The 21217-nt window shown below is 35.9% G+C and overlaps 1 protein-coding gene and 1 long non-coding RNA gene across 4 annotated transcripts in view; one reads left to right on the top strand and one right to left on the bottom strand.

Annotated features, from left to right (window-relative positions):
- Positions 1–10702, top strand: part of Hen1 (Hen1 methyltransferase) — a 65674-nt gene extending 54972 nt beyond the window's left edge. Inside the window, exons 3-4 of one of the 2 annotated variants that reach the window (XM_067776695.1) lie at positions 8097–8266; positions 9247–10702. In XM_067776695.1, coding sequence (XP_067632796.1) covers positions 8097–8266; positions 9247–10078 — 1002 coding nt within the window. In that variant the 3' untranslated portion in view covers positions 10079–10702. Of the gene's footprint in view, positions 1–8078; positions 8267–9246 lie in introns of both variants that reach the window. The other variant, XM_067776694.1, reaches the window with a different exon arrangement.
- Positions 10703–11365: 663 nt separating this feature from the next.
- LOC137247206 (uncharacterized) lies at positions 11366–13374 on the bottom strand. 2 transcript variants are annotated; one of them, XR_010951794.1, is made up of 4 exons: positions 13029–13374; positions 12893–12960; positions 12045–12764; positions 11366–11993 (listed from the first exon to the last, which is right to left on the bottom strand). It is a non-coding gene; the product is annotated as an uncharacterized lncRNA (long non-coding RNA). The 2 variants fall into 2 exon arrangements; XR_010951793.1 differs by having other exon boundaries at positions 11366–12764.
- Positions 13375–21217: the final 7843 nt, after the last annotated feature.

Here is a 21217-nt window from a genome sequence, read left to right as displayed (position 1 = left end):
GATTGCGCTACACAACCCCTTTGAATATATTTGGTATTTTCGTCGCCTATTACGACAGGCATACCCACCGCGGGGATATTCTAACCCGCTGGGGGTAAAATTTAATCATTTTTGATTATATAATTTTTTTTTAATATTCGTTTATATAATCATAATTCCCGGTTATCGAAGGTGAACATTTTAGTGGGAAATCTTGTTACATAATTGACGATTAGGAGTTAGGTACGAAAGTGAAGATAATCTCTTTGTATGTAACTTGGTCTAATGTTTCATTTTGTTACATATCGATTCTGCCGTGGAAGCTCTCTAGAATAGAGATATACGCCCCGATTGACATTCGGCGGCGGAGGCGGCGTTCGCCGCGTTACTATATTTTCTACTCTTTTAAGACTGTCTAGGCCATTTTTTGTTCATCTCGAAAATTGGTCCGATATGGTGGAAAGGGGTATCAAGGTATGCGCATCACTGTCAGTTATAAAAATCCAATTGCGAAATTTAACACTTTCTAACCTGTCGAAAGTTATTTGAGAAAACAGGCGATTTCAATGCCAGCTTAACACGGATTTAGTATCACCGAATTCACCAAGTTATTAAAACAAAACACTTAAAGACAAGTTATTTAATAAATTTATATGCTCACTTCGCATAATTTTGTAAACAAATTAATAAAGTACAATGAATTTAAATAAAATGGCCCAAGTCGAGCATATTTTCAAATTGTCCTCAAGTTGTTAAAAAAGCAAGTTACGCGAAAAAGGTGCCGAATTTTATATCCCGATTGGCTGAAAGAATAAGCGAAATCAGGGATGCAAAATCCTTTAGTAGGCTCCAGTGGTTTAAATTCTCCTTTGAAATGATTCTCAGCTCATATTTAAGTTGCATATACATATCTTGAACACACATGAGACACTTTATTTGCTTAACTATAAAATAGCGTCTGAAATCTTAATTTTGATTTTCACACTTCATCATTCAACACCCAAGTCTCCCGGTTTGACATTTCCTAAAGTTGGCGGACCTGTCCCCAACTAGTCCCTTGGAGTGAATCACATTGGATATAGCCATTCAACCATGTTTAAATATGACCAACACGTGACGGCTCCTGTTACAAATGTGAATACGTAGCCACATTTTTTAACCAGGTTAGGCTTTGTCCTTCGCAAGAACACTCAAAGTGGTGAAGCAAAAGCTTTCTCAAGACAGTTGAACAAATTACCGGGTGTTCTACTACCCTAACGTAGGGGATAGTCGAACTTGTCTGAAAACTGAAGGCGGTCATACATAATGAGCTCTTATATCATAAGTCCGGAAACGAAAACTATAGAGGTCAATGTATCGAACACAAACGTCTGCAAATTTTGGTCTATATTTTTAAACTTTTATCTACGGTCCTTTTAAAGTTTAAATTATATAGATGCACCAAGGATTATATGATTTTCACCCATGAGTTACGTAATGATATCCACTTAGACTGCTTATGATTTCGAGGGCGGCATCCTTGACCGAATAGTTACTCCCTAACGTTTCAAGGTGTTTTTTTTTTTTGTGTAACTCGGAAGCATAGCGCGATAAAAAACTCCATCGACGAAGGTATGAGTTTGAAGTCGCAGTCCTATGGCTTCTGTGCTGGCATATGGAATAAAGGCCAGGATGCGTGATAGCGAACGATGGTCGGGATTGCTATTGTTCGCACGTCGGGAATTGACCTCTTAAAAACAGCCGAAAAAAACTGAAGGCGCCCTTTGGCGCGATCAACAATAAGCCAGCATTGATGCTAATGGTTAAAACTGTGCCACGGGAGTCATGACTATTAGTAGATAATTGATAGTAACCGTAAGTCGCCTGTGTGCATGACCAGAATGTAGCCACAAATGATTTAAAGAAATCGTGGCGACGATGGATATTAGAGTTAGCCCAGAACATCTCTTTCGGTGAAACTACGCTACAAAAGTGTGTCCATTTTAAGTATTTCTACCTCCCTCCGCAAGGATCTACTCCCGATATTTTTTGAACAATCCACGAGATTTTGGGCAAAAATCGCGGATCTTTCCAAAATTGCCGAAACGTCGACTTTCTTAAATACATATAAACAAAACCTTTCCAAATATTATTTTTTTAAATTTTCGCTTTACAAGACTCCCATATACTCATCCGCAAGTTAATGATATTGTTTCAGATCGTCAAAAATATCATTAACTTCAGCAGTATGTTTCCATATTCATTAGTTGTGGACAATGCGATACGCTGAAGTCCAGCCACTCAATTCAGAGGTTTACGTCGATCACTTTGTCGGCGCTCCGGCCACGCCGCCGCTGCCGGTATATAGTAGAGCCTACGCCGCCTCCGCCGATTAAGTGACCGGCGTAAATCTCTATTCTAGAGGAGAGAAAAAATGAGACTATAAACTTAAATGAGAAATATAACTTAACAACCTTTATTACTATTTCGATTTGCCAACACTAGCTGTGTCCTGATCTACTCATGAATTGTTCAATGATCGAAAAGTTAGGGTGTCTAGCAATTTTTATATTTGAATGCGATATAAATACGAAAGTTTCGCACACGACCATTAATATTTCAAAGTGCAGTGATAAATTCGCCGTCAGGGAGCCCCTCAATAAAGGTTGTGTTTCATTTCCAGTGCTAGCAACGTCGGGGAATGAAGGCGAATAAAGAACTAATTGGGCAAACGAGATTGCTTCTTCTTCGAAATTATTGGCATTGTAAACTTTACCACAAGGCGAATCTGTAATGTAATGAATTCGCCTTGCTTTACCAAGTAGCGCAACTAACAGCTGATCGCTGAAAATTTGCACACACACACAAACATCACTAATGGCCACATTACGGAAATCTTAGGGAAATTGAAGTTAAACTTTTAAACAGATATAAAATGTTATAATTTTGGAATATATAGCATCTAGGACACCTTAATTGCAGTAATTGAAAAAAAAAAAATGTTTGCTTATACTCAAGTATTTAATTATTTTTTTTAAATTTATCTTTAATATTGATGCAATGATTGAAGTTATATTAATCCAATGCAACTCTGCTCTTCCTACTGTTCTTCATTCCACTCCATTGGAGTGTCTCTTTCACCGAATTCGAGTGCCTTCCACTCTATTCGCAACATAACCTCAATTAAAGCTGCCAAACTATATAAGCTATCATCCGGTGGCAAAATCCCGAGCCAGATAAATAATTTTGCATGTAAATGCAACAACAACAATTTGAGCCAGATAAATCCAGATAGAAGTCTGGTTCAATTTGTGAGCCAGATAATTTGTTAATTACTTCTTTTTAGCTTGGCAACGCTGCCTTTAATAAACCTACTTTTTCAAAAATAGATGTGGCTGCTTAGCCTTTCGCCGTATGAGTTAAATGAAAAACAGCGGCGACATCTGCCTATCACATTTCACGTGTGCGAAAATTTCACGACATCTGCTTCTCAAGTCTCTCAATGATCCAGAGCATTCCCGTGAGAATTGAGCGTGAGCCGGAGCTGTAAAACTCACAGAAAGACGGCAATAGTAAACAATGATTATTGGTTGATATCATGGTTGAACTATATGGATGGCTCATCTGTACAAAACCAAAATATGTTAGATCAGATTGTCAAAATCTGCGTGTTGGTGTTGGTGCGAATGGTATGGAATGGAAACATAAATCTTAGCAGTTTTTGTATGTTTTAAGAAAATGTTGCCAATGTGTTGGTTTCATTTTGAGTTTGCCATCTGTTTTTGACAATCCCATCGAACATGAAATGAAATAAATAAAACCAGCTGATGAGATGAGCCAACCATATAATTGAGCCATGGGTTGATATGGCAGTTTATAACATGATACAAATATTACAATATATTGTTATATATTGAAGATTTATTGTAGATTAAGACCACGTTTATACATGCACAAATTAAAAGAGAAATGGGAAAATTTGACGAATAATAATAATAAATATTATTTTCTGTAAAATTTTCACGTTTCTCTTTTATTTTGAGCTTGCATTTAGGAGTTTGTACACTCTAGAGGTGGAAACTTTTCTATGAAAAAGAATCCGCATCTCTAAAATTTGCTTATAATTACCGATTATAGAAGGGAAAATTTATGTGGGTAATCTAGTTATATAATTAACGATTAGGAGTTAAGTTCGAAAATGAAAATAATCGTTATATGTAAACCAGGTCTAAGGCATGTGTAAACGTTCCTAATAGCATATCTCCACCCAGATCTTTAACTGTGAAGTTTTATAAAATCTCATAGTTTAACCTTCACTGTCTACACTACAGGTTTATAAAAAGTTTTATTTTTTCGTTTTGAAAAAACTCTCAAGTGGGCCACTAGCACGGTTTCAAATTTTTTGAAGTTTTTCAGCCACAAAAAACTTTTAAATTTTCACATACATTTTCAAAAAGCAAAAAAATGTCTGAGTATGACATTTAGATACATTTTTGATTGTACTAACGTTTGGCAATGAAAATCCAAACTTGGAAATCTTAAAAAAGATCTTTTATCCACGAATTTAAACCCTCCTGCTCCTACCTTATATATTTTCCTATAAAAAATTACATTACATATGAATTGTGGGTTACCTTATCTGAAATATTTGTAATGATTGAACAAATGATTGAAGATTTACCTTAAATCTTCTGCGTTTCGAAATTTAATTTTGTATCATAAAACTTGTGAGATTTAACGTCAAAACCTTTCAGATGCCTAAATATCGAATAAAGCTCTAAGTGGAGATATGCTTTAATATTCCTTATTTCAAAATGTTCGTTGTTCACAACGACAATGATAACGGATAACAATTGAGAGTATTAGATCACGTTTACGCATGCTTTAATCTACAATGAATCAATAAAATAATAGATAATCTAGGCGTTCACATATGTCCCAACCCTAGGAACCCGAAGGCCTTGGGGAGTGTTATCGATGTTGATGGTCACTTGCCGGGTGCGGATCCGGTACGTTCCGGTACCAAGCCCGACCATCTCGGGAACGATTTGTTATGACCACATGCGACCTTCTAGGCCATCCCGTCGTCCCACTCTCTAGATCCACGAAGAGCTCGGGGTCGCCAGAGCCTCGGTTACACTTGCAAACTCTTAAAGCTCTACACTGAGGGAAAAAACAGGGCATATTCAACAAAAACGAGGTCAATCCAACAAAAAGCAGTGATGATAGTCAGCCTACCTTGAAAATTGTTGTATCAAGTATAACAATTGTTATTTTGAAATTTTACAGATTACAATGAGAATGACCGTTTTATGAGTCAGTTACACATCGAAGTATTGTTAATGCAAAGGTTTGATATATTTGTTTTAAGCATGTTTCATGATGAAATAACAATTCCAAATTATTATTTCAATCCTAAAATCTTTCAATTTAACATTGATCAATCGTCGATTGAATCTTGGTATAGTTGTCATTTGGAAATACAGATATTTTAAATCAACATTGAAACCATGTTACTTTAAAATTATTTCAATGTTAATTAAATGCGATTTTATGTCATTTCAACAATGCTATATTTTCAATTTGACATTACTAAAACGTTATTTTTAAATAAAACCTCCTGTTGAATTAAAAACGCAAAGGATTTGTTTTTGTATATAATATTTGTTTTAATTAATCCAGGGATGCACCTTAACGTTAAGCTAATCGTTTATCAAAAAATTTCACCGTTTCCGTTGAAACACTTCGAAATATTATCGATAAAGAAATTATCAAGATAAATTGTGTCTCGTTTTTAACCGAAACGAAAAGCTTTCGTTAACGTTAAAAACGTTAACAAAAACGTGATACTTTATGTTTGAATTGTGCTGGCAATGCTATAGCCATGGTGAAGCCGTAAGGTGGTAACAGCGAGCGGACATACACACACAAACTCCATGTAATTTGTTTGTGTAATTCGTTTGTGGTAATGTCAAAAATACTCTGAGAAATGTTCGTACTGTCAAAATGCATGAGAAAAGTTGTAATCAGCTTGGCTAATGCTTTCACCTTTAATGACTCCGCCATCAATCAGCTTTGCCAGCATAGTTTGAAATTAATAATCAACATAAACGATTTGATTTCGTTTTGATATGGCAGAAAACGAAACAAAATCATTTCGAAATGACTTTGTTTCGTTTATTAACGTTAATTATCGTAACGAAATGATATCGTTTCGTTGGTTAAGCATGCCTGGTGAATACACGCTACAATACTTATAATGTATAGTGTTGCTACATCCTCCCCCTCGATGTTGGGTGGATACACTCATCAAACATCATCAAATTTGCTTAGGATTTCCTGGGTCTTCCTCTCTTCAGAATTGGTTGTATTGGTTTTGGATATCTATTCTCCTCGTTGCCTCTATATAGCGTCAAGGCAGATACCCGGTGCGCTTGGTTCGAATGTACTTGCAATTTCGTAAATTGACGTGCCTATCTTTCGGACAATAACATATGTACCATCACGTTTTGGTACGAATTTTGAAGTTAGTACTTTCTCTGCCTGACTCAGTACGTGTGTAGTTACTAAAACTTCAGATCCCACATCAATATCTCCTTGTGACCTTCTTCTCTTATCAACATAATTTTTGTTGCGATCTTGCATTTGTTGTTCGACTTCTTTTGCGTTTTGAAAGGCGTCAACCAATCTATTCAAATATGGCGTAATCTGCGGTATAAAATTCTCGCTTTCAATTACTGCTTTGATGTCGTGCTCTACATCGTCAAATGTTCTAAGTTCTCTTCCAAAGGTGAGGTATGCTGCGGAGTAACCAGTTGACTGGCACTTACTGGTGTTCAATGCGAAACGGATAGTAGATAAGTTGCTGTTCCAAGCTTTGTGTTCGTTTTGTACAAATATACTTAACTGGGCTTTGAGGTCCCTATTTTTCCTTTCAACTGGGTTTGCTTCAGGGTGATAAACAGGCGTGAAGAGCTGTTGTACTCCCATAACGTATGCTATGTTTTGCATGATTGACGAGACAAATTGTACGCCATTGTCGCTCTTAAGTCGTTTTGGTACACCGTATCGAAGAAAAAATTCATTAATTAGCGTTACTGCACAAGCTTCTGCTGTGGCTTCTATCATTGGGAATAATTCAACCCACCTAGTGGCGATGTCTTCTACCACGAATATCCACTGATATCATCTGTTTTGGCAACGGGCCGAAAAGATCGATAGCAACAACTTCAAAGTAAGTAAACCCATAGGTTTCATGTTTGTTGCTTTATAACGTTGACATTCAACACAGGTTCTCACATTCTTAGTGACCATAATGACCAACAGTACTTTTGTCATGATATTCTTCCAAGATATTTGCGCGTTCATGCGGCGGTATTACCAGTTGTGCCTCTTCGGAATCGTCATTTGCATAACGATATAATACTCTGACGTTGAGGAGGTAACCGCGATTGCTTCATAAGGCAATATCTTAATCGCCCTTCTCTAAAGAATTTATGACTTTCATTAGGTAATCATCTTTTAACTGCTCATTTCGTAGTTCGCTAGATGTCCTATGAGGTAAATCTGTATAGAAAGCACATATACAAATTAATGATTGGTGATCATCTGTATCACACGTCGGTCTCGAGAGCATATCAGCTAAGGATTTGCTTTTGGTGATATCTTATCCGTCAGCAGCCTGTTTAAGATGGCTACTTTTTAGTGTTTTGACAGGATGTTCAATATGGCGACGCATATAATTGCATATCTTCAGCGGATGATATAAACAAATACAGGGTGAGACCTCGATTGTCATATAGAGTCAGTTATTAATTTGACGTCTATGGTGAAGATATCACACTTGTGGTATCTATTATATTTATGACCTAACTAAAAATGAAATACATCATATTTGATGCAAATCTCGTTTAACGGTTAGTTACATAAATTTATAAAAGATAGAGGTTACTTATGAGTTTTTGAAAATTTGTTTCTTAAGATGAATCGCGCTATCTTCGTGGTTTTTTTCACTTAAGATGTCTAAATCTTTTTATGGTCAATCTCTCAGGAATTGTTTGTGGAGCTAAACATCTTGCAAATACCATATATTTTGTGGGTGCTCTAATATGTAAACATAGATGCATTATCCTTTTCAGGTCGATATTAACGAAGATCTTTTAAGGAGTAATAAGCTTAAAGCTGAACCACTTGTTTCGGACTATTTAAAAAAACGTGAGGGTCCTTTACGTGTGGAGCTATTTAAAGGCAGTATCGATGCATCAGTCGCAGAGTTACAGAATGTCGATGCAGTTATTGCTTTAGAAATGTAAGTTATATGGCAGCTATGCATCTACTTTATAAGTTGTTCATGCTCGCATTTAGCAATTTGGCCGCATTTTAGCATTTAGCCCAAAATTCGACATTTATTTTCGCAATAGCCATACAAATCATTGTAAAGGTTAACAGGTAAGATAGGTTTGTTCTCCTCTCTTTCTTAAATAAAGACTAAAAACTTGAAAATAAAATAATTAAAAATTTTTTTTCAAGTTAAACGGTTTTATTGAAAACAATACTTACATTAAGTAATAATAATACTAAAATCTAGAAAATAATTAGGTAGATCCTAGGTACTAGGCATCACACTCCTCATCAATCTAGGGCGTTGATCAGACAATTAAATAAAAGCGTTGGACGCGGCAAATTCTATTGATAGTCATATATAAGACCAACTGCACCACAATCGGGTTATGCTACGCCTCACATTTTTAGAAATTTCGTACGCCCAATGCTTTTATTTAAATGTCTGATCAACGCCCTAGATTGATGTGATGACTAGTACTTAGGACCTAGCTTTTAGAGTTATTATTACTTAATGTAAGTATTGTTTTGAATAAAACCGTTTAACTTAAATATTTTTTTTTAATTATTTTATTTTGTTTTAAATAACTGTCCACTTGTTGGATTGTATTACGACAGGGTTGTCATACAAGCAAAACAAAAAAAAAAAACTATTCAATTGTAAACTTCAGATGTCCATCTATCCACAAAGATGGATCGAATTAAAATAAATTGTAAATTGTTTATTTTATGTCTAGTTAAAAAGTGTCAAGCGGAGTACACGCAAGGACCGAGGAGGATACAAAAAACATGATTCGAGATTTACAAACGGGTATTTGCAAAATGCGGCCACTTTTTCGAATCCTATTCTAGAAAATGCAAAATGGTAAATGCAAGAATGGGCATAAATATAGTATTGCATTGCACACATACATATGTACATATCTAATTTCTAATTCAAATATTTAGCATTGAACACTTGTATCCGAAAACCTTGGAGAACGTACCTAAAAATATTTTCGGATTTATGCAACCGAAAATCGCCATATTTTCAACACCTAACTCAGACTTCAATGTACTTTTTACAATGCTGCCAAATGGTTTCCGACACGATGATCACAAATTTGAATGGACACGTGCCGAATTCAAGGAGTGGGCCTTAAATATTTGTCAACAATATCCAAACTATAAAGTTGCTATTATAGGAGTAGGTGATGCACCACCAGACAAAAAAGAGATCGGCTATGTATCACAAATTGCAATTTTTGTACGTCGTGATCTGCTCAATCATTCGTTAATTGAACCACTTTGTAACCAAATTCGGGTTGATTGTAATCCAGATCCAGATTTTCAATACAAGGAAATATTTGCAGTGGATTTTCCATATAATATTGATGAACGTAGTAAGGAAGAGAAATTGTTGGATGAAGCGCGTTATCAAATCAGTCGTTGCCAACGTGTAGATAGATATTTTAATCGGGATTTAGGTGTTTATCAAGTTCCACTCACTGTTTTAAAGGACTATATTGAAAATATTGATGCTACAATGGATGAGTTACTTTGTGTGCTTAAGCAAGATGATATAGAAGTAAAAGGCGATTATATTATTTTACCAGAACATGATGAGGATGAATCGAGTTATCGTCATTATGATGATTGCTACGATGATGACTATGGAACATGGGATGATGCGCGATATGATAATGAAAATATAGCAACGGACGATGAAGTGGGTGCATGTGGTGGATCTTCACCCGGTAAAGATGATGCCACTTATGAATCTGAGGAAAATTGGGATTAGTGTGGTCGGATATGTTTATTCGACTTTTTTGAGGTGTTAAGGAACAAATTAATTATTTTCTTTTGTAAATGCTCGTTTTTGTAATAACACAAAAACATTCATACATTCTATATATTCTCACATCATTATATATGTATGTACATATGTTTTACATAGGCATATACAAATATATGTACATTAGGGTGGGTCAAATTTATAGTTGAAAAGGCACATCCAGTTTCTGAATCTATAGGTCATACTGAGTAATATTGTCCATGGGACCATAGGTCTGAAATGAATTTCGAGTCTCCCTAATTTTGTTAGAAAATTGTATATCCCAATGCGAATAGCGGCTCTCACAAATAAAATACATGAAAATAAATGTCAAATTCGGATTGGGTTATAAAACTTTCTTACAAAATTAGAGAGGCTCGAAATTCATTTCAGACATATTGTGCCATGGACAATATTACTCAGTATGACCCATAGATTCAGAAACTGGATGTGCACCTGCAGTTTTTTCCCTTCATTTTTTCCCATCTAATGTACATATTTACCAAAGTGTTTTTCAAACTTGTTATGAGGTAATTATTATAATAAATTTTCACAAAAATCTTAATAAAACTACTACCTTTCAATGATTTATTTTTGTGCCAAGTTGTAATTTCATCATTGTGAGAGAAAAATGGAATTTGGGCTATAAGAGGGAAATGTAACATTTTTCTTTGAAAGCGATTAAAGGTACTTTTTTAATCCATTCTTTTTTACGTATGCCCACTAGTGTGAACGTAAGTTATATGGAAACATTTTTTTTCGCTTCCCTTAGATTTATTCCAAATTAGAAACAAATTATATATAAAAAATTGTAGATCGTTTGCATAATTAATGGCCCACATAATTTGAGCCCACAAAGTTAGCTAAAAATGCTATTTTTCTCACTATGGCTCGCTTTAATTGTTCTTAACTTCAGTAATATTTATTTTATAGAAAAACTTTATTCACAAATATTCTAGGGACATATCTGATGAACAATGTTGCTCTGTATTAGTTTTCTTTAACATTAATATTTAATCCAGAAAAAAACCAAATTAAAAAATAACAACGAAATTTTCACATATCTTCGCATTCTTTGCCTGATGATTATTTATTTTATTAAATGGTGTAATTATAAAAAATTTTGTAATAAAATCTCCTTCGTGCTCATAGGAAATTGTTTTTGATAGTTTTTGACTACTTGCAATATATGTGACCCGGTCTATGAAATGGTGGCTTATGCCTCAAAAAAAAAAAAAACAGCTGTTTGCAGCCACGTTTTCACAGACCGGGTCACATATATTGTTTTTGTTCCTCGTCTTTTGTGAGCATTGGGTTGTAGTCTTCCATCAATTTCACCGCTCGTTCAGCTGTATCGTTTACCTTGTGAATGTCATTAACAATTTGAAGAGCAGTTTTAAAACTACTATCCGCAGGCCATAAACTTGGATCATTTTTCAAAAATGCTGTATTGATTTTAAAGCGAAGAAGAAAATTGTTTGGCTCAGAAAAAATGAACTGATCCCTTCCGCTTTCAATAACATGCATAACATTTAAATTTTGAACTGAGACTCGTTGAGATATATCAGCATCAATTTTTTTAAAAGAATCCAGTTTTTTCAAAAGCTGGAAATCTCTGTATGGTGCTTGTGCAGCAGAAGGAGAGAACCACATCTCAACATATATTGAAACAATAAAAATACATATATTACGTAAAGCTTTCCTACCTTTTACTGACAAATCAAATTTACGTCGAAATATAAAAATATTTTTAAGCGGTATATAGCTTTTGCCATCCATCTCGCATGGTGTACAGCCCCAGGGGCGCGAAAAGCTGCATCGCGAATAGGTGGAGTCTTGCCAAGAAATATTAGTGTTAGCTGAAGAGACTCCCTGTAATCATCTGTTCGCTGTTTAGTTTTGATCGCATCGTTCACAAATTCAATTATTTTACCTTTATCTACTGTTAAATATTTTTTGACATCATTATCTTCCATTCCAGAATGATAAATTGCTCAAACATTTTTACATTTGGGCTTTCGGTTTTGCTCATCTTTACTTCAAAGGCACTTTTTAATACGAATTCCAAAATGTGGTGACAGTAAGGTAGCCAAACAAGCTGCTTTTGAAGACTGTGTTCAATAGTCGTACAGGTTCCATTAAAACGGCCTGTATTTACGGCAGTTGTGTCGAACACCAAGGCTTTTATATGATTTTAAAGTCCCCATTCAAATATAGCTTTACAAACAGCAGACGCCTGCTCTCTGCCAGTTCCACTTTTAAATGCGGGCACTTCAAGTAGTTGCTCCGTACGCCCGCATGAAATTATGATTGGAAGTCTGTCAACTTTTTCATTCCCAGTAAGAGCTGGTAACACCTTTCCGTCCCAGTGCAAACAAATTGCACCAAGTTTGTTTTTGTTGAAACGTTCTTTTATATTTTTGAACAGTTCTGCTCGTATTTTTTCCCTTGCATTATGTATAGACGTTTTATTTATAATTTATTTTGTACTTCAAGACCGACTGCTTCCACCACAGATATAATTAAATGCACGGCTTTTCGATCACTGACCTTGCAAACATCTAAAGCGACTGCAAGTTTTGGAGTCATTATATTTTTAAATCCTCATTTTTTTGGCTGGCGTTGGTATTACAGCTTCTGCTCCCAAGACCTGCTAAAAAGGAATTAAGTGCTCTGGTTACAATTTTGTTAGGTAACCCTGTGTGTTTCAATTATTTCTCATCTACGTTTTATATAGTTTCATTCTCACGTTTTACTTATAATTTATAACCTTGAACTTACCTCATAGCTAGCAGCGATTTCGCTGATATCGCTCTCCTAACTGCAGGAAGAGAGTTCAGCTGTTTCATCTGAATAAAGAGAGTACAAATAAATATATGTTATACTATATTAAAAATAATATACAATTTCTTCTTACTAGAAGCAGCTAATGCACAATCATTCTGTTCTTTCCGTTTTAAATGATTTTGCTGACGCTCTTGCATTCTTTCTTCACTTACTGCGGTTTTGTAATCGATGCCATACATAAGCCCCGGTCTACCTTTCTTCCTTTGATTCTCCAAAAATAATTTGTCCTATGAATTTTTAATAAAGTCCAGTGCATTTGCACTTGCTATATCAAATAAGTCATCTAACTTCGACGTCCACGCCTCTTCTCTTTCTCTTTGCGTTTCCGATTTTATTTTAGAATTTTTATTCACTTTCCTCCATGCATTATATAAATCTTCAAGTTTTGTTTTGCAGTGTTGCTTGGTTCTAGTGGAGATTCGAGCTTTATCCCAAAAAATATTCACTTCTTCGATCACTAATTTAGCACTCTCACGTAAATTTAATTTTACTGTCGAAATAATACCTTCATAACTTCTTTGTTAGAAGGTAGTTTACACCCACTTAAGGAAGGAGAAAAATAGCCTAACAAATGAATTTTTTCACGCAAAATTCTTGATGACATGTCTAATTACTTTCAATGCACGACAATAAGTGCAATGTAGTCGTCGTTAAGTAACAACAAAAAATAATATTCTGCTCTGCTACTCAGTAAGAACTAACGGTAAACTGTTGCACCAATTGTGTTGCAAATAATTACAATATGAAAATATTGTTACGAATATTAGCAACACTAAGGGGTACTGTCATCTCTAAGCCGATGCTAAACAGTGATATCATGCACATCCACAAATCAATCATTATGTATCTACATAAACGAATCAATAATTGCGTCTACACATATGTATTCGCTAAATGTGCCAGCCTTTCAACATCCGACGCAAACTCTTGCAATGTTTCACCAGGCCTCTGGAAGCGGTTCAGTAACTCCATTTGGTATATCTGTCTCCTATGCTCAGTTCCGTATCGTCTCTCTAAAGCGTCCATCCAAGCTTCATAACAGTTCCGTTCGCCTTCTGGAATGGTTTGTAAAATCTCAGCTGCAGGCCCTTTCAATGCCATGAACAGTGCAGCAACTTTATCTTCAGCATTCCAGTTGTTCAGTGTTGCGGCCTTCTCAAACTGTAACTTAAAGACCTGGAAAGGAACAGAACCGTCAAAGGATGGTGTTTTCCCTTTGGATTGCTTGCTGAAACTGCTGGGCGATTTAGTTGCAACTCCTGTATACGATCTTTCAAAGCATCCATTTCGGCCTCCATTTTATCTTGTCGTTCACTAAAAGCCTCCAGCTGCGATGATACTTCTGTTTCCTGTGCCTCCAACTTCGTTCGCTGTTCCTGTGCTTCGAGTCGAAATGTTATACGTGTCTCTTGTTCTTTTAATTGTTCTGCTATTTGTGACTCCATGTGTGTTTTCTGTTCTTCCAACTTGGATGTTATACGGTTCTCCTGGGATTCCATATATGTCTTCTGTTCTGCCAGTTGAGATGACACTGTCGATGTTTGAGCAGATATTGCAGCTAAAATCATGTTGAAGTCTTTGCTCGTAACTGTCTGCGATGTTTAATTTTTCTCCTCAATTTTTGTTGTTGTCTCGTCGCCATCAAGATGAAAGACATACTCTTCCACGTTAATTCCTTCTGCTTCCATTGCCTCTCCTAGTCTTGCCTGAAGTTCGAGTTTATTGCCGGTTGTATTCAATCCACGGGATTCCAACTCGTTTTTCAGTTGCTGGATCCTTAATTCACCTAACTTCGCCATGTCCTTGTTGTGCTCTGCAACTATGGAATTTATTCAACAATTCTTCTTCTCACACCAATTGTAACGAATTTACTGCAAATCCTCTTATTTGCAACCTTCTGCTAAGTTCGAATCACTAAACTGTTGAATAAATAACTCCACTCTTCAATAATGCAAAATAGCCTTTATTAAAGTACTTCACTCAAACTGATTGATAGCTCTAATGAAACTGAATTCTCGCGCCTCTACTGTCGCGGCCTTTTATACTTTTTGATTTCTCGTTGCATACTTGTAGGCTTTTCCATTCCGGAACTTACTAGTTAGTTATCAGCTACAAAATCACCAGCCACAACTATGTTTATATCTTCTCATTCACGCGTGAGTAATAAAAAAAAAAAATAAATGTAAGGCGCGATAACCTCCGAAGAGATCTAAGGCCGAGCTTCTCTACCAATTTGCGTCGTGCTCCTCTTGATTTTCCCTACAAATTGGCCGGACGGGACCTACATGTTTTATGCCGACTCCGAACGGCATCTGCAAGGCAGATGAGTTTTCACTGAGAGCTTTTCATGGCAGAAAATACACCCGGAGCGCTTGCCAAACACTGCCGAGGGGCGACCCCGCTTAGAAAAATTTTCACTGTTTAACATCGGCTTAGAGATGACAGTACCCCTTAGTGTTGCTAATATTCGTAACACTGCCCTCCACCTAAGTCTGATCGTCCCGAGCAGACAAATCTCTCGATCTATACGCTGCTAGCTTCTCCAAATGAACCACCCTTCCCAATTGGTTTCCCAATTGTTTGTATGCGGTAGATGACATCACTGATCCTCTTCACAACTCTGTACGGGCCTTCCCAACTGCACCAAACTTCGGATGGGACACCTTTCCGCCGGTGAGGGTTGTATAGCAGTACCAAATCTCCCTCCCGGAAACCTTCCGAATTATTTTCCTTGTCGTACCTGTGTTTCATCTTACTACTCATTACCCTGGGTCGTTCCCTCGCACTCTGTTGTTTGGTAATTGAAGAACTACTTCGCAGAGCTTGATCTTGACGGATTGACTTTGCATCATCAGTATCGTCTTGAAGTTTCACAATAGTAGTGCGCGTTGGCTTTAAACCACCCTTGCATTCTTTCTGGAATATTCTTTCAGTCGTTTTAGTGCGTCCGTTAGGGTTTGTCAATGCCAGTGTTTTTCTCACAGGTACCTTTGGTTTTGATTTGTTTGGCCCAGTCGTTCCATCAACACTTGCCCGATCTTTGACTTTTGTAGTTTTTGTCGGATCTCTTTTACCAGCACTCGATTACTGCTGAACCCTTTTTCCAAACTGAAGTTAAGTGACACATCCTGGTTCTCATAACGAATCACCCTTCTCTGCATATCGATCTTGATGTCATGGCCAACCAAGAAGTCCACTCCCAATATGACTTCATCAACAATCTCCGCCACAATAAATGTGTGTAGAACCATGACCTTTCCAATTAAGACTTCACATATCACTTCTCCCTGGACTTGGTTATACTCGCCAGTGACCGTACGCAACCTTGCTCCAGGTAACGGTTTTACTCTCCTGTTGACCAAGTCAAATCGGATTAAGGAATGAGATGCGCCCGTATCTACAGTCAGTACACGCTCCTTGCCATCCAGCTTTCCTTCGACGGCAAGACTGCTCGATTTTCTTCCAATTTGCGACACAGATATCACAGGACATTCAAGGGGGCAAGTTTTCGTTCTTTACATCTGACACGCGCTTGCTCATCTCCTCCAGCTTTGCGTTTACGTCCACCCACATTGTTGGAACTATTAGGACCAAGATCGCAATGACGTGCAATGTGACCGGGCTTCCCGCATTTGAAGCATTTGATAACACTTCCACTCCGCTTTTGCGATCCTTTCAGCACCTCCAATATTGTGTCTACCCACTCTGGCACTTCTACTTCCACACGGCGTGCTTTGGAAGCTGGCTTACACAGAAGCGACGCTGTTTCCTGAATCAGAGCTTGTGACACCGTTTCTGCGAATGTTGGCTTTGGATTTGCGTATGTAGCTCGCTTTGTTTCGACGTCCCGTATGCCATTTATAAAGCTCTGAATCTTTACCCTTTCAGTGTATTCCACGGGGATTAGAGGATTTGCAGTAAATTCGTTACAATATGTTCGTATGCAAAGAATTCGAAGATGTGTGAAAATTTCGCAGTTATTTTTTAATTTGGTTTTTTCTGGATTAAATATTAATAGGGGGACTCATGTAACCGTATAAATGCCTTATAAAGTGTGTAAACGTATCATTTACACAATTTGTATAAATTAACGCGCACATTTCAATGTGTAAACGCGGTAAACTCAAAGGAATGCAACCTTGCAGACATTACAGCAGGCATTTTCATCAGAAATCTCCAACATCAGCAAGTAAATTCGTTTTAGTTTTGATTTTTCACTTAATCTTGGCATTTTTTAATATGTATAACAATCAAAAAAATTTTGTTCGGCAATAATACAGCCGATAAACAATCAAGTTTATCAAGAGTATTACTAGGTGCGTTCATATAACAGCGTGTATAAATGGATATAATTTTACACCTTATAAGTTTATATGCTTTCATGAGTCCCCCTAATGCTAAAGAAAACTAATACAGAGCAACATTGTTCATCAGATATGTCCCTAGAATATTTGTGAATAAAGTTTTTCTATAAAATAAATATTACTGAAGTTAAGAACAATTAAAGCGAGCCATAGTGAGAAAAATAGCATTTTTAGCAAACTTTGGTGGCTCAAGGCACGCCCAATAATTATGCAAATGATCTAAAATTTTTTATATATAATTTTTTTCTAATTTGGAATAAATCTAAGGGGTTTGCCAAGTGAAAATACGAAAAAAAAATAACGGTCACACTAATGCCCACTATTAAGATTTTGACTGCAGGTGTAGGTATCCGTTTTTATCATAAGCCACTGATAACTGAATTTCCGAATCAGTCATTACCGGAAGATGCTATGGCAGTGGACATAATTTAAAAATAATAATATTCGACTTATTCGCGAATTTATGCTACACTTAATATACAAAAAAATATTTATTTATTTGATTTTTCAAATCTAAGTTCAAATTTCAAGGAAGTAAACTTCTCACGCGCGTACATACATAAGTACACGCACCCATTTCTTAACGGAAATATATGTACATATGTGAAACTGTTCTAGGTTGTATTTGAAAATCTCGTTTTATTTTTTACAGCATAAGAATTTACTTAATTTTTACTTTTTGAATCGATTTAAAAAAGTGAGCAATGTTAAGTTTTTGGGATAAGTTTAGAAAATACTGCTAAAGTACAAGAAATGGTAGCTCTAGTAAAAATTCAAAAGCTTGTGTTAAAAGAATAGTTCTACGATTTATTCAAACCAAAAATGGTTAAAATATGTTTACCTGTTCAAAAGTTATGACCAATAGAAGAAATGAGAATTCCATTTTAAATTCGCAATTTTTTTGCAAAGCGTAGTAGCGTGCTCCGCTTTTCACGCAAAAACAGTTTTTTCATTAATAAAACGGGTTCTACAGCAATTGTGGGGAAACTTAAAAAAAGGAGCAGGACTCAAATTGGAAGAGAAGCTTGGCCTAAATCTCTTCGGAGCTAAATTGCGCAATTTAAAAAAAAAACGAGGTATAGAGAAAATGCTTGTATTTGACCTTCTATAAACAAGGTAAACATTTTAGTTATCCCGTTAAAATTTGTGTTAGGTGGCACGCTTTGAAAATTGTGTCCCATAAGCGAGTAAACTTTTTGGAAAAACTCAAATCGCGATGAAATCAAATAAAAAGTTTAAATGTTTACAGGCTATCTTTTTGGATACCACAACATTATTTTCACTACACCAAAAGGAACAAATTTTATTTATTTTTTTGGCTACCCTAATAATTGCAATTGCGTCCCTTAAAAAGCATTTCAGGCGGAAAACATTTTGTAAACTTCACTTGGTAATAGCACATACGCAGGGTAGATTATATAGCCAATGGAGTTTATTGTGTACAGAGCCGGAATTAGGCCCTAGGATGTGTCTGTTGTTTGGGCCCCTTGAGATATATGTATATATGTAGGCCATCTCCGAATTTTAAGGTTTTAAAATTGTAAATAAAAGCCTAATCTAGCATAAGATACAAGAAAACAATGTAATTCCACTTTAAAATAAAAATAAAAATAAATGTAAGGCGCAATAACCTCCGAAGAGATCTAAGGCCGAGCTTCTCTTCCAATTTGCGTCGTGCTCCTCTTGATTTTCCCTACAAATTGGCCGGACGGGACCTACATGTTTTATGCCGACTCCGAACGGCATCTGCAAGGCAGATGAGTTTTCACTGAGAGCTTTTCATGGCAGAAATATATTCGGAGCGCTTGCCAGACACTGCCGAGGGTCGACCCCGCTTAGAAAATTTGTTTTCTAATTGAAAAACCTTATTTCTAAAATTTTGATGTTGCTTTGCGCGGGGTGTGAACCCAGGGCATACGGTGTGGTATGCGGAGCACGCTACCATCACACCACGGTGGCCGTCAACTTTAACATATTTGTCATAAAATGTGTTAGTTGTCAGAGATACAATTTATTAAATGTTGAAAAAGCATTGCCACCTTAAAAGAATTATGTTTTGGAATTTTTCATAGGTATTTTTATTCAACTTACCGTTTTAAAAGCATAAATACTTACATCATAAAAATACTTACGAGGTATAACCGTTCCATCTTCTGGTCGGCCATGATATCTTTTTAAATGTTTGCGCACTACAAAATTTAAAAATCAGTCTCAGAACACAATTATATAAAAAAATAAGCAAAGTAAAATATTAAAATTTGTTTTTGTTGAGAAAAAGCATAACTATGATGTGTAAAGCTGAGAAATTTTAAATTTTTTGTCATTGCGGAAAAACGTGAATAATGTCAGAAACGGTTATACCTTTATCATGACTATTTTCTTATATTATCTACATACATCATTTGTAATTTGATTATCATGCCAAATTTTGTTAACACCGATGTGACAACTGTGTAAAATTCAGTTCACTATATTGTGTTAAAATAGGAGATTTATTAAATCTTCTCAGTTAAAGCTCTAGGTGGGATATGCATATCTCCACTTAGAGCTTTATTCGAGATTTAGGCATCTGAAACTATTTAATGTAAAATCTTGCACAATAAATTAAATCTCGAATAATGTCTGCATATGGCAACTTGTCTTGTCAAAAATGAAGGTTAGATACTATATGATTGGCTCATATCTACAGCAACAACATACCTTTGCTCAGGTTGTCAAAATTTATTTAATGCTATAAATTAGCATATTTCCACCTAGAGCTTTAACTCTTAAGATTTATTAAATCTCATGTTTTCACCTACACTGTCTCCACGGTAGTTTTATTTGACATTTTATTTTTTAATAAAGTGGGACCACAAGCACAGTTTCAACTTTTGTAAAGTTTTTCAGCCACAAAAAAATTTACAATTCCCATATATGTAATATTCCTATAGTGCTAATTCACTTTACTGGCAATGAGTTTTGAATTCGAAATCAAAAAAAGAGAGTCCACAAAATGGTTGTGATTTTAGAAACATAAGTGTGACAAGAAAAAATGTAAATTTAGGTACATTCGATCATTGTGGATAAGACAAGTGCGGCGGCGCATAAGGCCGGCTATCTTCAGCGGGTGATAGAAAGAGATACAGAATGAGACAGCGATAATTTTTTAATTTTAATTTTTATTTTACTCATGTTTGGGAATAAAATTCTTAACTTGAAAATCCTTCTATTCTATTTTATCAATAGGCCGATAAAACAAAAACAACTTGAAAATCTTGAAAAACATCTGTCACACATGAATTTAAAAACTGCTTCTATCCTAAAATATTTTCCTATCAAACAATTACATGACATATGAAATGTACGTTGCCATATCTGGCATATTATTAGACGTAACAAATCTCAATGATCCAATTTCAAAGGAAACAGACATTTTTCTATCTGACGTGGGGTACAGTTAGAAATGATGTATAACTACAATTTCCCCAATCAAACTACATTTTCCCCAGAATAACTACAAAGCCACTCCAGCCGCATACTGCAGCTTTTAGGGTATACTTGTACTGAACATCCCCCACAATGTTAGCTAAATGCTTTGAGAAATATGCACCGAAGAAGATGCATAATGAGCATGGTAATATGGCCATGAGAAAGTGCTTGTCGAATGGGGTATCTTGCCACTGCTAAAACAAGAGGGGTGTTTTAAAGTATACAGCACAAATTATTTATGTTGCTTAAAGCTATTCTAATTTTTTATTTATCGTTTGAAAACATAGGACCGAAATACAAATGTTTTTGGTAAACTTCTCATATTTAACAGTCTCTGAATGATCCCTTAAAATTCCGGCCTCCAGGGCCTGCAAAAGATCTTCGGATTTCGATGCCTTACTATGAGCTCCATTTAGATGGAAAG

This window comes from Eurosta solidaginis, chromosome 3 (assembly GCF_040869045.1).
Source record: "Eurosta solidaginis isolate ZX-2024a chromosome 3, ASM4086904v1, whole genome shotgun sequence".
In the NCBI taxonomy this organism is placed as follows: Eukaryota; Metazoa; Arthropoda; class Insecta; order Diptera; family Tephritidae; genus Eurosta; species Eurosta solidaginis.
The sequence above is the reverse complement of the archived record's forward strand: the minus strand, read 5'-3'. Positions and strand labels throughout refer to the sequence as shown.